This window comes from Rissa tridactyla, chromosome 1, assembly GCF_028500815.1.
Source record: "Rissa tridactyla isolate bRisTri1 chromosome 1, bRisTri1.patW.cur.20221130, whole genome shotgun sequence".
Taxonomy (NCBI): Eukaryota; Metazoa; Chordata; class Aves; order Charadriiformes; family Laridae; genus Rissa; species Rissa tridactyla.
This window is the reverse complement of record NC_071466.1, coordinates 48,492,419-48,509,783: the sequence shown is the minus strand read 5'-3', so window position 1 is coordinate 48,509,783 and position 17,365 is coordinate 48,492,419. Positions and strand designations below refer to the sequence as shown.

General features: G+C 36.2%; 1 protein-coding gene across 2 annotated transcripts in view; it reads right to left on the bottom strand.

Annotated features, from left to right (window-relative positions):
• Positions 1-1,123: 1,123 nt before the first annotated feature.
• UCHL3 (ubiquitin C-terminal hydrolase L3) overlaps positions 1,124-17,365 on the bottom strand; it is a 32,691-nt gene continuing 16,449 nt past the window's right edge. The window contains exons 5-8 of one of the 2 annotated variants that reach the window (XR_008469766.1): positions 5,835-5,949; positions 5,684-5,759; positions 3,109-3,167; positions 1,780-1,861 (exon numbers count right to left, since the gene is read on the bottom strand). Coding sequence is in view for 1 of the 2 variants with exons in the window: in XM_054223777.1 (XP_054079752.1) it covers positions 1,778-1,861; positions 3,109-3,167; positions 5,684-5,759 (219 nt within the window). In the remaining variant the exon portion in view is untranslated. Of the gene's footprint in view, positions 1,862-3,108; positions 3,168-5,683; positions 5,760-5,834; positions 5,950-17,365 lie in introns of both variants that reach the window. The other variant, XM_054223777.1, reaches the window with a different exon arrangement.

The window sequence follows — 17,365 nt, the reverse complement described above, 5'->3', positions numbered from 1 at the left end:
AATGTAATCCTCCGAGTCACCTTTAGCTTAAAATATGCATTTTACGCTAATAATCAAAATTATTTGATTTTTCTGATATTAGCAGGAAGACAATGCAGCTGCTTTGGTTGCCAAAGCCTTTGATTTTTATTTAAAGGCAAGTTTCATGGCTTTACTAATGAGCATGGCAACATAACGCAAGTCTTAACGATACTGCATTTTATTGGGGTGAAAAAGTGCTCAAAAACAGAAGTTCATTAGTGTTATTCTTCCCTCTCACTTTTCGAACCAGCTCACTTATAGAAAACAGACTCTTGTTGTTAGGGGACTCTCCAGGTGACATGCTTTAGACAGACACTCCGACTTTTTCTTTAGAGTGCAAAAGATGTTCTGAAGTGATAAGACAGACTCCCAGGCCTCTTTCTTTTCTATAAAGAAGGAAAACTCTGCCAGATTGCTTCTGGCATAACCCCATTCGTTTTTCCTGCAATGACAATTGATAGAGAATGAAAGCAGCCTGTGGGACACAAGAGGGTTCGGTTTCCTTTGTCAGCGATCTTGATTGGAAGCAAACCTGAATTATTTCACTTCAAAGCAACAAATAAGCAATATTTTTGTGGAATGTCAAAACATGGACATTAACCAAAACTGACCTTCACAAGAATCCTAAAGCATAAGATTGCTTAGCAAAAAAAAAAAAAAAACCAAACAAAAAAACCAACCAACAAACCAAAACACCAACCCAAAACCAAAAAAACTCCCAAACAATCAAGTTGTTACTAATTCAAGTGTAGAAATTGGTCAACGGTACCTTAAGATCCAGTGGGTGGGGTGGGAGGAATGGCACAGGGGAAGGGTATCACATAGCATTCAGTAATGCCACCTGACAAACTTACAATAGGTACTCCTAAAGGGGGGAAAAAAAAGTGTATGACTGTCACGGCTATCTTAAATATATAGTCTGTTCTTGTTACATAAAACTTCATTACAATGATCATTAGTTCTCTATTATTTATTTCAGCTGTATTCACCTGTGTGTGCCCCTCTGCAGTCCGACCATTTGAACTAGTATTCATTACTAGTGTGGCTTTTCTGAGGCAAAAATCCATGTTGTTTTTCCACATATACAAATAGCAAACACTGGTTTAACTAAAACTTTTTGAAAATTTATTAACATTTTTAGGCTCGAGAAACAAAAATCAATTTTTATTCAAAATGTAAAGATTAAGGTAATTTTAAAATGTTAGTGCTCACCAACAGTAAGAAGAAACAGTCCTTTTTCTGCCTTTTTTCTTCCATATATTTATTTATAAATAATGCACTGAAAAAAATGCATTTATCTTTTGAGTCACCTGCAAAAGTTCTCATAATATTCTTGTATCATTATAATTAAAAGATGGAGATAGCCTCGCATTTCAAGTTTGTACCCATTAATATATCACATACCCCACTCAAAATATTATCTGTGAATGATACAAATGATAATCCTGCTCTGAACTAGCTCATCATTATTATGATGAAATATCACAGAGAGTAATTCCCAAAACTTTTAAGGGAGTGGAAGGGGAAAAACCCACCACAAAGAAGTTTTGCACAAAATGCATGCGTGTATATAAATACCCAAAGTTGCTTTAGGAACAAGCAGTAAGATATAGCAAGGACAAATGCAAAGTTTATTCCACGTATGCTACAATTAATCAACAGGTTAGGGAAGTATCAAAATTTGTACTATTAACATATGGCAACAGTTTTGTCATTACAATACATTGCAATAGATTAGCCCCACTGGACAAGGCTTTTAAGCTGCAGACAGTGCAATTGCATTAAATCTTAATTCTTCTGGGTCACGTTCCATGAATTTCTTGCAAACTTCTATTGCGTCCTAGGGAAAAAAGCAAAAAACAAACAAACAAAAAAAGAAAACAAAACACACTATAAATCATACTTATTAGAAAAAATACCTGTAACTGAAGTACGAAGATATGCTTTATATAAAATATGCTCAAAATCAATTTTCCATAAAAGATTATCAAGTAGTCTGACAAATCTACATAAACTGTATTTCTGATCTGAGTTACCACTATTCAAGATTATTTACAATGCTCATATGGGCAGCATAAGAGAGCAAAAGCTGTATGCAGAACCTTAGCAACAACGACTGGATATTCCTTTGTGTGACAGTTGTGTTGCTCGTCTGACTTTCTAAATGCACCTCTGAAGTTTGCCTTTACTAGTGCTGCTGCGTTCAGAAATTTTTCCTTTGTCTCAAGATGAATCTAAGCTGTGTGGCGTAAGTGAAAGATTATAAGTAATTCCTTCATCTAGCTTTAGGGTGCAATCTGGAGAACACATGTTATCAGTAAAACAGAAAAAAGCCACATAAGGAAAAAGGAAAGCTTTATCCAACTTCTCCCCCTGCCCAAACAAGCACAAATTGTATGCAATCTTTACAGACATTAGTCTATGCTACTAAACTATAAAAGGCTGTGTTTGGTTGGTTTCTTAGTTTCTCTGGTTTCTTCCTTTTGTAAAGCTAATCCAGTCTGGATGCCGTAAAAGTCAGATCTATGCATTGCCTTCTCTCATCATTCTATGGGGATGACAGTTTATCCTCCTGATCCAGTGTACTCCTTTCCAATTCATTTCTCATCTGAACAGCTCCTGACACAAGGAAGCACCCAAAAGAAGCCACAAAACTGGAGAATAATGATTATTAGCAAGTGCCAGGAAGGCAATCAACTTCTGTCTAGCGTGGCACCTATCAAACTGTAACTAAACCAAAGGAAAGAAAACGAAAAATTATCCTTGAAAGGAGCAGGGATATATGAAAATCTCAGCACAGAAGAAAAGCCAGTCTTATCTTCTGTTATGGTCAACCCTTCTGACATTTCTTGTTATCATGTTATGATAGTCTGTCATCCAGAGTCACAACATGAGCGTTCTGAAAGACCTGTTTTAAAACTGAGTAAACCTAATTTTGTCTCACCATCCCATTCGCTCTATTCCTCGTCCAACCATAAATATAGCAAGACTTTTGTATAAATATTTATAAAAATATTTTTTATAAATTTTGTGTAAATATAGCAAGAATTTTGTATAACACCATTTAAGAAGGTTTTCTATTCATACCTCTAAAAAAGAATCGTCACTAGTTTCCCCATGGTTTATTGGGAATGGCTTGCGCCCATCTGTTGAAAGACAAAGCAGGATTGAACAACGCAATTATAAAAGTAGAAAAGCTACAGTTTTCCAGTTAAAACTATTTGAACAGATTTTTTGCTCTCCACTTACAAAAACGCCACCCCATTTGTCATAAAAGAATCTCACATACAGCTAGCTATTCCCAGGTCTCTCCTCCACTGTTGACTGCTTCAACAGGTATCATTATGTACAGTCTGTTGCATTAAAGAAAAAATCCAATCAAACCAATGAAATACTTTTTAATATTTTATTTGAAAACTTTAAGGCTGTAAGTTGTGATTGCTTTAGTGCTGGTATAGTACTTCAGTTTTTCAAGTAGAGAAGAACAATTTCAACCACGCTTAATGGATTTATCCAGGCAGCTGTACATCTGTGGTCTTTTGACAGCTGTGATCAGGGACTCCACAACAGAAAAGAATACCAAACCCACCACTTTGAGGAGTCTGGCATAACTGAAATGTTACTCATTTAAAAAAAAAATAAATAAGTAAACCCAGTAACTTTAAGTACTAAGTACTTTCACAGCATTTAAAAATGGTTGCTATAGTTAATTATTTTTTCTCCCATTTGCAATATAATACTGCCACCATTCTCAGCATTTTAAAAATAATTTTATTCATAGAAATATGTTTCAAGTCACTTGTGAAGAGCTAACAGTATGAGAACATATGTCAGGATATCCTACGTATTTGCTAGACCAAATTCCCTCTTGGCTCTGTCCTCCCTTTTAAAGGTTTTTCCCTCCCCAAAGATTCCATAGAAGTTGACAATACTTCCAAACTACATTTTCCCTAGCCGAAAACAGATTCGATGTTAGAAAACTTTTGCATTTACATGAACAAGAGATTGTTCATTATTGTAACAAACATGACTGAAGATACAACAATGCAAAACCCTCAGAATGTGCCAGGGAAACAGCACTAAATACCCTGTACTGTTGCAAGCTAAGTTTGATTCTAATTTTTTATTTTTTTTTTTACATACATCTTGGCAGAACAGCATTTAAATTTTATGTGCCTATGAATAACGTGTTTTCAATGGCAAAAACATCATAAGCATTGAACATTCATGTGCTTCTTTAGCTTTTTCTGCCTGCCAAAGCCCACATATTGGCCACAGTGACTGAAGCTAGTGAATTAATTGAAAAACCTTCTCCTATTTTCCTACTTTTAAATATTTTTTTGCTTTCTTCTGCTGGTACAGAGAGAAGTTATTTTAAGAACAAAGGAAACAGTAGTATTAGCATTCCACTATACAGTGGAGCTAAATGCCTCTTTTTTTTAAAAAAAAAAAAAATAATTTAAGTAAAAAATTCAAGTGGGTTTTATCTTGCATCATACTTACGGAAAATAGCTAAACATGGTAATCATAGTCTGTGGTGTGCTTTTTAAGGACAGCAACTAAATGTACAATGAAAAGGTAACATGGAAACAGTAGCACGCAAATAGAAGAAGAGTGAGCCATCCATCACACTTTGAGATTTAGTCATAAAACATTTGTATTGCATCCTACAGTGGCTGCCTCACAATTTGATCTAGTTCACTGACAGATAGGCAGCATCATAAAAATACAGAAATGTGTGCCTATTGTTCATGCCTTACCACTGATAGCACCCCTTAGATCACCTTTATATTAACATAAGCACTTCTTATATACCACTTATGCCCCAGGTTACGATTAGTTGTCACCTGTTAAGGGCACTGCTTAATTACATGTTGATTTTTCATAAGACGAAAATGTTCTCACCATAAGATACTGAAAAAATTATGTTAGGAAAGACCAGTGACTTGCAGTTTTTAAATCCTGATCGACTTGCTAGTTTTCTGAAGTGCCTGCAGCAAAACCTGTTGCCCAGCAACATGTTTAAGATTGGAGTCATTAGAGAATATCTGAGCAGAACTTAGCGCTACACAATCTGAAGAGGGAAAAAGTAGCTGTAATTCGTAAAACAGAGACGACTGTTTTACCGTTAACTGTCTAGTGACCACAAAAATGTAGAAGAAAAAAATAACCAGCCTATAACGAATAAGTTATATTAGTATCTGCTACTATTCTGACTACATCATTTCAATGTAAACTGTATTACACTACTTAATAATATAGCTAACACTACTGAAGTGGCATACAGTTCACTTATTAGTTCCACAAGCAATTCAGGGACATAAACATAAAAAAAATTCCTCACTGAAACTTTGAGTGTTTATCAGTTCTCTCTTGCTTCCTGTCCTTGTAAATCATAAAGGAAGTTTGGAGGCAGTCTGGTATTCCATACCATTTTACCCTAATAGGAGGGAGTTGATGGAAGGAGAATGCAAGAAAACAATGGGAAGAAGGCTGCGATGGTTTGACAGAATCCCCTGCCCCCCAGACTCTATAATGCAGTTGAAAAGAACCCAAGCCCTACATTAAAACAAGTAATCTCTCTCAAACTTTGACAGTTAACAACATTACTACTTGTATGCATTTCAAACAAATGGAGAGAGAGGATAAAAAGTATTCTTACCCAACTCGTAGAGATGACCACCTACATTAACTAATGCAATAAAGTGAAGATCTACTTTTTCATCTATACTTGGTGCCTGCAAGACAAAACAAAACAAAAATAAATTGTGTTCACTAAAATTCTTACCACAATATGATTAATGAGAACATACCATCATAATACGCGAACACCTGGCGAAGAGAAATCACAAGTGAGAAGCACATTCTGGATCTATGCAGAACGGCAGAAGTCACACTGCAGAACATTGTGGAATATAAAGAAGCTTTCTGCAAATGCACAGATCAGTAAGAATCCTTTCAGTAAAGTATCTGGAAGTATTCCAATTATAGCTCTATATAAAAGCTTTATTTTTCATTACCGAATTAGAAGTAGTATCAGCTCAAATATATTAACATTAAAAATAGATATTCATATAAAAAGCAACTCCTTCACTAACCCATCTCCCATAAGAAAGGGATGCAGGGCTGAAGGTTGAACCTGTAGTATTTTAAAACTGAAAATATTCACTTGGTCAAAATAAGTTTTCCTCCTAAGGCATGCACAGTACGGTTAACCTGTTCCTTCCTCACAGGCAGTTGAAAGAAACCGATACTCCCAAGGTGCAATTCACACATCTCAGGTGGGGAGGAAGAAAAATAACCACGCACGTGCCCAGAGCTCTGTTTGTCTCAGAGGCTTCTGAAATTTCGAAGTGGCATCATAGGCATCATCACTGCATACCAAGAAAGGGCTAAAGTGCAGTGACAGCTTCAAGTGCCATGACATAAAAAAAATGGTTGTAGTTGGTAAAGATCCATCTAGCCCAATATTTTGTTCCCAACTACAGCAAGCAAAAGCTTTTTCAGAAGAAAACAGGGCATGCACAGCATAGTACTCTGCCAGCACACATTCCCAGCATCCACGAAGCAGTGAGTTTTGAACTTCTGATCCAAAAGGTGCATCACTGCTGTTGTGTTCAATAGCAACTGATGGTCTTATTTCCTCATCCATCTGTCCAGTCTGCATCTGAGCCCTGATCCACAATTTAAGATACTTAAAACTATCTTAAACTATCAAGATTATGATTTCCATGAAAATATATTTCATGCAGTTTTCTTCCATCTCGTAATTACTGTTAGCCTTATATGAACTTCTTGAAATGCCCCAAAAATGTAAGAATTTGCCAGAAACAGATTAGAGTGTAAAATGAGTTGTAGAACCTTACAGTCGCATCATGTTTTCAAGACTGGCTTAAAAGTTTCCTTCTTCCTGATGTCATAAAAAACAACTTTAAAAGATGATCTAAATTGTAGAGATGTAGCAAACAACCAGAACAATAAAGTGAAGGACAAGAAATCACCATAAGTCCTTCAATACATCAAGAATGCCAAAGAACACAGCATTACAGAGGAACTGCCAACAGCTTACAGAAATTCAATGTAGTAATCTCAAAAACAAAAGAGAGAAAAACAAAAAAACCCATACAACCTCCCCTCATCCTCATTTGAGATTCATCTCCATGACCAGCTGAAGTGTGCAAGACAAATACTCTGTTTCATCTCTGTTTTAGAAGGCCTAGAATAAAGAAAGCACATTCCTGCTCCTGAAGATGAGGCGGCTATCAAAGGGATGAGAGGACCTTTGCACCAGAACTTCAAGGAATCTTTTTCCCCTATGGCATAAGGCATTGCCTTTGAGAATTCTGCTTTACAGAAGGGCAAATAGAGCCAGGGCTTGGAAAAAAAATAAGCAAAACAAGCAGCCTCTAGAGTTTGGCTACCTCAGTTGTAAACTTCCAAGGACCACAGGTTTCCTTAACTTCCTGAAAACGGCACAAGGCAGTAGCTGACAACCAATGAGAATAACAACGAGGTGCCATCGATCAACTAACAGTTTAGAGGCATCAAAACCATGCCGCTACAAAAGCGGGCAGGCAGGCAAAACTGAGAGTCCTTGACAAATACTACATTGCCACCTAATCCCATGTAGAGAGAGATATGACTTCATGGCTGTTCACTTACCAATTAAACCTACCAACTAGGGAATCTGAGCTTAAGGAATTTCAGGGTTAGAGGAAAGACTACTGCCAGTTAGTTTCACTTTAGGAAGGAAATGGCTTGGCATTTAAAAGCATGCATCTGAACATATGCTATGTGGGCTCAAATTGACATTTACTAGAAGAGCTTGAAGTACTCCTTATTTCAGAAGGCTTTGAGATGTACAGGATTTGGTTTTGATCCCATTTAGAAGAAAATGCAGTTGTCCCTTTGACCATTTTGAGGGTTGTGCTCTTTGCCAACTTCTAATAAACACCTTTTCTACAGAGGGACACTTGGCATGCTTGGAATACCGAGCCTATATATAGCCAGAAGATGGATAGGGAAGCCATCAAAAAAAGCATGATTAACTTTTCGTAGAGTTTTCTTGAAGACAGTGCTGCTCCTATAGAATCCTGCTGAGTTTTTGTACATGCCTAATCTAAATAACAGGCTTCCATTAAGTGCTATTCCCACAACCCGTGAGAAATGTTGGTTTTACATTTTCAATTCCCTAACCTCATAGAAAGAAAGTACCACGCCATTATTAAAGTTTCTACCACATCTTCTAATGTAGACAGTCTCCTTCCCTTGTGATTTCTTTTCATCTAATGTAGATACTAGTAAATTTACTACTAAGTAGATGTATTCAATTTCTTGAAAAATTAGGATTTCAATAATTTTTGACAATCATTTGCATAATTATAAGCACAGAGAAACAATAGGGTCTGAATAATCAAGACGATCTAAAACTTTATATTGTAAAAATGCATTGCTTATGACTTAGGCAAACAAGTAACTGGATTAAACTTTGCCAATGTGACGAATCTGATTCCAAATCCCACCAACTCTCCTTAGGGACAAAAAAGACATCTATTGCATATGTGTGCATGCATGCACACACACGGACACTAACACAAAAAGAAGCGTAGCCAGACTAATTTCTACTTCACTGGGAAGCTCTACAAATTCTAACACTTGGAACCAGAAGATTTTAAATTTCAAAGGAATGGAAAGAAGATGGAATGTCAGCTTCAGGGAGATGTCTTTTGTGGTCTCCTTGAAAAGCTACACCTTTGGCCAAGTTTTCAGCTTCTAATAAACAGTCTGTGTGAATGCTTAAAAGCACAAGAGAACATAGCTTTAGTAAGTCCGACTGCACGTTCATCAGTAGGTAGTATTTTCAGAACAATTACTGAGGATTTTCTCTTGAGTACTCTTCTTGTCAAAGACCACAGTAACATGAACATCAGTCAAGTGTTGGGAGGACCTGTTCCTTTAGATTTTTGTGCAAAAGAAGACAGCAGATTTGAATGACCGCATGTATGAACCACAAGGATGGAGAAAGACAGAGGAGTCTAAATAAGATGATTGTCTAACTAGGATTTGGAAATAAACAATGGGATTCAAGACTCATTTTTTCAAGTCTATCAAAGAGCTGTTGCACACAGTGAAGAAAATTTGTATTTTTTTCTTACCTGGGAAAGACAGAAAGAGGACAAATACCAGCATCTTGAGTAGCTTACAGAAGCTTATGTTATGCTTTCAACACCAGTATAAGAAATAAATTTTGGTAGTAAAGTTTAGTGGACATTACTTTTCCAATTTATCTTTTCAAAAGAAAAAAACCTGAAAAATAATTGACCAGTAGACTTCAAACTGATTTGAAGAGGAAAAATGCAAGAAGTGTAGTGCTCACAGTGATGGTCCTGAGAACATCTTCTCAGCTGTAATTTGTTCTCAAGGTATTGAGATAATGCTCAATGATAACAATACAGCATATCTTCATAAATACTCAGTCTCATATACAAAAGTGATAGACAAGGTTGTCATGCCCCCCAGTTTTGGATACCACATTAAAAACACCTAAATGACCAAGTCCCAATTTTTCAGAGGATTTGACTGCCTTCTCTGCTAACCTGGACGTTCAAATTAAATAAACAACTGCTGACTGTCAATTTTAATTGATTTGTCTCAGGTCAATACCCATTAGTTCATGTTATCGAAACACCACCTCCACATTTCTTCCTCTATTCTTCACTAGCAGATTATCAATCAGAAATTTTTAAAATGGCACTTCTCAAAATTTTTTACTATACAAATGATAACCCTTCTTACTCCCTCTTTTTGTACTGAGAAATTCCTTAATTTCACCTTTCACCACTGCATGCTGCCTTCTCCTCATGAACTACAAGTGTCTTTTCTTGCTGTTGCACTAACCTTCAGATACCTCAATGGTGTATCCCTGTATCGCTGTTTGCCCAATCATATCAGCCAGCCTAATAAAGTACATTTCATCACCTACACAGCTTATCTTGCTAATGCGCTTAGACCGTTATCCCAATCTAAAAGTCAGTATTCAGTTTTCATGCATTTGAACCTTTTGATCTTCAAATGTTGCTAACTTAGAACAAAACTGTTCATCAAACTTGATGTGTGACTCATTTCTTTTCCCCAAAACTGCGTTTTTCCGAGACAAACACACAACTGGGGGGAAAAAAATTGTCTTGCTCTCATGGACATACTGAATAAGTCCTCACCACATCCTGCTTAAAATTTATTTATGAAAGACACCATTATAAAAACAGGTTCAATGGTACATGTCAGATTTCAAGCAACGTCTTCCATCTAAATCTTGTCTTTTTATTATTTCCTTACACTTGGTCTTGAGAGAAAGGAGTGAAGCAAGAAGTCTCCCAAACAAGTTTAGTAGTTTGCTTCGCATTACAGGTCATGATTGGGAAGGGAAAACACACTGCTTGTTTTAAGTGAAGAAATTGGCATTAAGAGTCTGTCAGGTTCTGGATGTAGAGCAGTAAAGACGGAGAAGGAAAAGACAAGTTTTCTAGAACCTTGAGGAATAAGAAGTTTCAGATGCATCCAACTGAAAGATCATGACAAAAGTAACTGAAGCATAAGAGAGGAAAAATCCTTAGGGGTTTAACTACACAATTTCACTCACAAGGAGTTACGAGAAGCCAAAGAAAAACGTATTCAAAAATGAAGTTTACACAACAGAACGTTAGCTATGGTTTGGATTCAATAAATTTTGAAGTAAAGGGGAAAAAGTGATGCAACTGCTATTGGGTAGATTAGGCATGTGTAACTTCCATTTTGAAGCAACAAACATGCTTGGGCAAATGTCCTGTGCAGTCCTGTGAAAGGCATTTGAATCCTGGTTAAAATACCGCAATTAAAACAAAGACCACTGGAATGATGATCACAAGTTTCAGCAAGATTATTTCTGGCTCATTCTCACAGAACATTGACGTCTCTATTCATGCTCAATATACTGCCGTGAAGTTTACTGTATTTGAAATGCTCTGGCGTTTCATAGTTGAACATACATAGCTTAATTTACATTAAGGTATCCCTTGTCCAGAATAATGAAAAAGAATTTCTGTAAGGAAGGTGCTGAGGGACTTTCTTGAGTGCTGACCCAAGAATGGACAAGAAGTTCCTTTGCTAAGCATTGCCTTACGTATTTTTTTCTACCATGCCGTCATGGTAGACAAGCTGCCTCAAGCTTATTAACTCTACGTCCTCAACTATAGCTAGAACACGCAAGTGTCAGGTGAGGTACAATTCTAAGCAGCAGGAAAGTAGCATCTGATTTTGAATAAGAGGATGCCAGGCAAGAAGATGAAATTCAGAGATGGGTTCTACCAATGACCAGAGTATCTGGATACAGAATGTTAATACAAATACAAATCTTCCTTTAGATCCATAAGCAAGAGGGATTATTCAGCAGTATGCTGCTCTAAATAGGTATTTCTTGGATTTTTTTAAAGAAGAGAAACTTTAGTCTGAAACCGAAAGTAAATGGGGAAAAAAACAAAGAACATGTTTTCCATCTTGAGAAGTGTAGGAAAGAAAAAAGCATTAGGAGGTTAGCTTGGCATATAGAAGACAGCAAAACGACCAGAAGGCAAGCAGAGACACTAAACTAAAAGAGCAGATGAGCTGGAAAGATTAGGAAACCATTACAAAGACTGAGGAAAAATCAACATTACTAATGAAGTATGTTGTTACCTATAGCTTAAAAATTTGCCACATCTATTGCAATTTATCATGTTTGCATAGAACACTTCAGGACAGTATTTTCAATTACTTTTTTTTTTTTCTATTATATGTTCTTAAGTCATCTGGAGACCTACTCTAAAAAGTCAAGGGAAATTCTGAAGTAGGAAAACTGGTGTTATTTAAGGAGCATAAATACAGTCTCCTATCATTAAGACTTTTGCTCTTAATTTTGAAGCAATCAATCAATTTTCTGACAATGTTTAAGTAGTAGAAATGTACTTAGAACTACAAAAAAGTTCAACAGTATTTTAAACACAATATACAGGATGTTTCCCCCCTCCCTTAAATTTAAGTCCATAGATTTCTTAATAAAAGCAATACTAGGACATTTTCATACAACTTTGAGACCAATTCAGCCTCTTTGTACATCTAGCAGAATGATCAGAACTATACTAATAATGACAGGCATTGACAGGACTTGAAGGATGAGGTAGTATTTATTATCAAGCCAACTAAGTCAGCTTTAACGCCCAAAATGCTGTCTACTTTTTTGCATATTAAACTAATTTACATATAGCTTGTGTGTTCTGAAATCTTCTTTAAAATCTATGTTATACAAAAGTGTAAAGAGGAGAACAACATTTTAGTTACCAATAAATATCAGAATATAATCAGAATACATTATATTCAATGATAAATCTTTGCATAGAAGACTTACAATTTTAATCTGTCAGATGGAAACAGTCAGGATCTCAGGGAAGTTAATGAGTAATATTTTAAACCTATTTTTAGCGTCAAGCTTCTATTTTGCCAGACACAGTTGTATTGAAGGCTACTTATTTTTTGAATTAATTTTTTGAATGTTTTCAAAGCAAATGCTCACTGCTAATGGATGAGGAGTTGTTTTTAGAAATTTTCTGAAGTAAACAAAACTCTCAACTTGCCAACAGTGGTTTTCTAATATAATCATAACAGATTATGCTGTAATGTCCATCCTTGGATAAGTCATGGTTTATTTAGAGTTGAAGTAAACTCATGGTCAATTAATGTTTTTGTTCTAGGCAGGCACAATCAAGCTTGTCATCCTCAATAAGTCTTTTGTTAACAACAAGCTTATATAGGTCAAATTCATACAAGAACCCAGTTTCAAATTACAGAAATATGACGTAGAATTTTCCAAGTTTTGCTAAGCAAACAAAAAAGTCCCCAGGTAAAATTGTCAGAAGTTTGACAAAGTTAATGGCATAAATATTAAACAGAGGGGAGGAAGCATTCGTTGGGGAGAACTTAACTCTGTGCTAAACTCCATGCCTCCTCAAATCCTAAGGTATTTAACTAGCTCCAAATGATAACATCAAGAATGTTTCATAGTTCTGAAGGTTACAAGACAGCTAGATACTTAATAATAGCAATTATTGTTCACATAAAGAGAAAGGAGTCTGGGAAAAGGTCTCATCTCAAGATACTTATCAGGATAAAAATATAAACACTATAAAGAAATGGAAGCATTCAAACACTAATTATTAATAGCAATAAAACATTAAGAAGGCTTTCCATATCTGGAAAGACAGATCTGTATGGAAAAGGAAGTTATTTGGACCATGGTCAGAATAATTATTTCATCTCAGTAAAAAATCCACATATCTCAAATAAGAATTTCTAGTAATACAGGTGGTCATTACCAAAGAATGATAAAAACCAAAATCACTGTCCCAGTTTTGTATTTAAGACCATTCACTTCTACATATCAAGGTTTTTTTTTGCTTGCACTAAAAGTGTGATCACTCCTTAAAAGCGGGATAAAATACCCCTAAGCCACTCTTTCAGTTTAGTGTTTCTGATGGTGGTCATAGGACAGTTTAGAAATAGTAGCTATTCTGTGCATGTAATTTTTTTCTAACGTTTCCAAGATATATTTGTGCCTGAGAGTGAAGAAGGAAAAAAGTCTAAGTATGGTATTTGATGAAAAGCTTTTCTTACTAGAATGTCTTCACCTTCAACTAGAATGTATGTCTACAAACTGGATAAAGAAACAGATGTCAAGTGAGAAAGTAAGGCAGCCCACTGGGATTACAGGAAACATTTAATCTTTACTGACATTCTCAGGGACCATTAAGCAAGACTTAGAATGAAAGAAAAGGAGACTAGGTTTAGAATGCGAGCACGTAAACCAGGTCTCAAACACAGAAGAAATAATAGCATGTGACAAAGAATTAGAAGCCCCTTGCTTTAGCACATCCAAATCAAAGATCATGAAGATGAGGTGAAAAGAAGGGGCTGGATGTGGAGCCTATGGCGAAAAACAAAAAAGCCACTTCATGAAGGGCAAACTTCAACTATGCTTTGAAAATGATTTGGAAAGTGTATTGAATCAAAAATACCTGGACAGCAAAGCATGGAGTGATGTACTTTTGCTGTCCAACATGGGGGAAAGAAAAAAAGGGGAAAGAAAAAAAGGAAAAAGAAAAAATAAAGGAAGAAAGAAATCCTAAGAATGGTTGAGAAAAGACCCCAACAAAAAATGATGCCTTGAGGACTGAAGTTACATGGCAGAAGGCCAGTCGTGTCAGAGTAAGAAAAGACTGAAGATGGACTACACTTACAACAGAATGAAGCCCAACAGATGGAAGGCGTATCAAGGGCCGCCAACGACGAAGACGGATTGACGGACTGGTAGCCTTTGCAGGACCTACATGATTACGTTTGGCCCAGGAGAGGGATGCAGAGTGACACAATGGTGAAGCCTTCGTTCTGCTGTGGCTAACCTGAGGCTGCGATGAGGATGGTGGTGAAGACAGCGAGGACGATGACGACTACATAAACATTAAAAAAGAACATACTTAGCCCACTTAAACTTGAAGTAACATACCTAAAAAGGCAACTGCAAAGATGTCCACTGTTTATTATACTGTCCTTTGATCAAATCACACAGATAATAATCAAGAATGTGTTGAATTTGAATGAGAAGACAAAAGAACAATGAAAATAAGCAAAGACATGGTGCAAATCTGAAGTTTATCACCACATAAGCTAGAGGTTATTCACACCCAGCGAACTTCATAATATGAACACAAGTTAACTGACTCATTCAAGAGACAGCCTGTTGGAAAGTGAGGAGGGAGGGGGTTTAACTATCATGTCGTGGAAGAAATAGTTGAGAACAGAGAGTGATCAGTTTTGTCTACAGCTACAAAACCGTAAGCAACAGTTCTCTGGTAATTTGGGAGAGCTAGGTTGTGCTACTCTGGGATTTAAAATGAATCAAGTAATTACTGTAACAGAACCCAGAGTTTCTTTACTGTTCCATGTCTAACATAAAAGGAAAGCAAAGGAAAAGGGAAGCTTACCGTGGTGAAGTATGCAACTTCCTAAGTTTTTCACCTATTCTTCTAAAATAGCAGGCCAGTGGCAGTACTGCCATTAACACTCAGGATCCCTTTAGTATCCGTGGAAGCAGTAGGACTATGTTAAACCATTCAAACTGTTACTATTAGAAGAAAGACCACAGAAGTATTAAAAATGACTCTCAGCTGCAACTGACAAAGTTACAGTAAATATATTTAAGACCAGAAAGGACCATTGTGATGATTTAGTTTTGATCTTCTGCCCCACACAGGCCACAGGACCAATCAAGTTCAAGTTTTGTTTGGATCAGAACATACAAAATAAAAACATTCAAGCTTAACAAGTTTTCTACTACTGAAATCAACCAGTAAATTTGAAATTAAAATTTCAAACAATCCTGTCTATAGCTACAGAGACAGTAAGCAACATATTCATCCAGTTTACTATACACATTAGTGCTAAATGAAAAGGCAACCTTTCTGTTCCTGCTTAATGATGATATGAACATGGAACAATGGATTACATTAGTTCACCTGGCCATGAGGTCAAACCAGGGTCTCACCTTCAGCTTATCATCTACCATTACTTTCTCCTTTCAGCACATATAAAAATCCCCAATGTCATCTTCAGTCTTTGAGAGAACCCCTCACCTTCTGTCAGGAAATAAACTTTATCTTTTGTCCTAATTACACAGCTTTGTTTGAAGCTAACCAAAAGGGCAATCCAGATTGTCCTGTATTGATGTCTTGTGCTTTAGTATCTCTTAAATCTTTTTACGCTGCCTGTAGGTTTTAGGGTGTATTTTTGTGTTGTCTTCCATGTCACTGATAGAAGTTGTTTAACAGTACAGGTCTTAGAACCAATCCTTGAAGAGCCTCGCTAGCAAACATACTTACTCATTAATGATACCCCACTTATCTGCACTGAGACCTGCCAGCTATTTGGAAATCCATAAAAGTTATGCAAGCAGAATAGAAACTGCAGCTCCTTAAGGTATGTCCCACATTATGCAGTCAATGGAATGATTCTAGTAGACTTCAAAAACCAAGCACTAGATAGCTCCTCTGAAAAAAAATTATTTTCACTCTTTTTAATCAATGTGTAAATAAATGCCAGTCAAAACCATTTACTTTCTTTGTATTATTTTTGAAGCAATTAATCTTCTTTCCCATTCCATTTTTTTTTCCTTTTTCTGTCAAGAGTGGGACAATTAATTGGTTATTTCTGCTCCCATATTGCTGACCTTAAAGAACAAAGACAGGGTAGGAATTCTTCATGAAAAGTAAGCATCGAGTACAGCAGAAACTGTCGAGCTCAGAGATAAACATGGAGCGTTATCAAGTCTCCTAACATGTCTAAAGAATAGAGTTTGCCACAGGTTTTTTGGTGGTTTATTGTGGTTTTTTTCAATTAACTTTTGATTTTCAGGCATTCTGATACACCCCTAAATCTCAGTAGCTCCACATAAAAGAGGACAAAACCAGAAAACCTCCAGCCCAAAAATGTACCTATATGAAGAAAGAGGAATTTAGCAATGACAATACTTCTACAAGTCAGAGACATTTACAAGAGTTAAAAGGCTATTATAGTTTATCCATACCACCGATTGGTTTTTTCAGATTCTTCACTTGAAGAACTGGTTTAAAATGAGGCATTTTACATTTCAATGATGTATCAGATGGCTTTGAAAACAATTTATTCTCAGCTTGCCTAAGAAAATACCACACTGACTGATAAAACATTGCTCCTAGAAATCCTCACAGTCCACAGACCTCCCCATGGAAGGAGGAACCTGTATGATTACAACCTGCTGTGGGGCAGAAATTTAAGAGCTTTGCTGACTAGACAGTTCACGACAAAAGACAAGACACACTACATTATGTTTTACAGTTTTGTAAACTGCTACTATCAAAACAGACAAGATTGTTAGTCTTCCTGGAATCTGCAATACAGTAATTGTTTGCTTAGAAATAGTTAAAAAAAAGGAAACTGAAAAACTTGATGAGAGTAGGAATCTACTCTGGCTCCATTGACTGGAAGCTGTTAAAACTGTATACTTTTGCTCTGAAAAAGCTCTATCTTTTAGCACTCCTAGTGCAATTACTATGAAACAATTAATAAGACTTTGAACAATACCAAATTTAAGATTTGTTTAACAGTACAGGGATGACCAGAATATCAAAAGCTGTTTTTTATAAAGCCTTTTTTACTTTTGTTACCATCTTTACCACAATTCTTCACTTTTACCATTCTTAATGATTGCAGTTATTTCTTTCTTCCCTAGCTAATATTGCTAAAA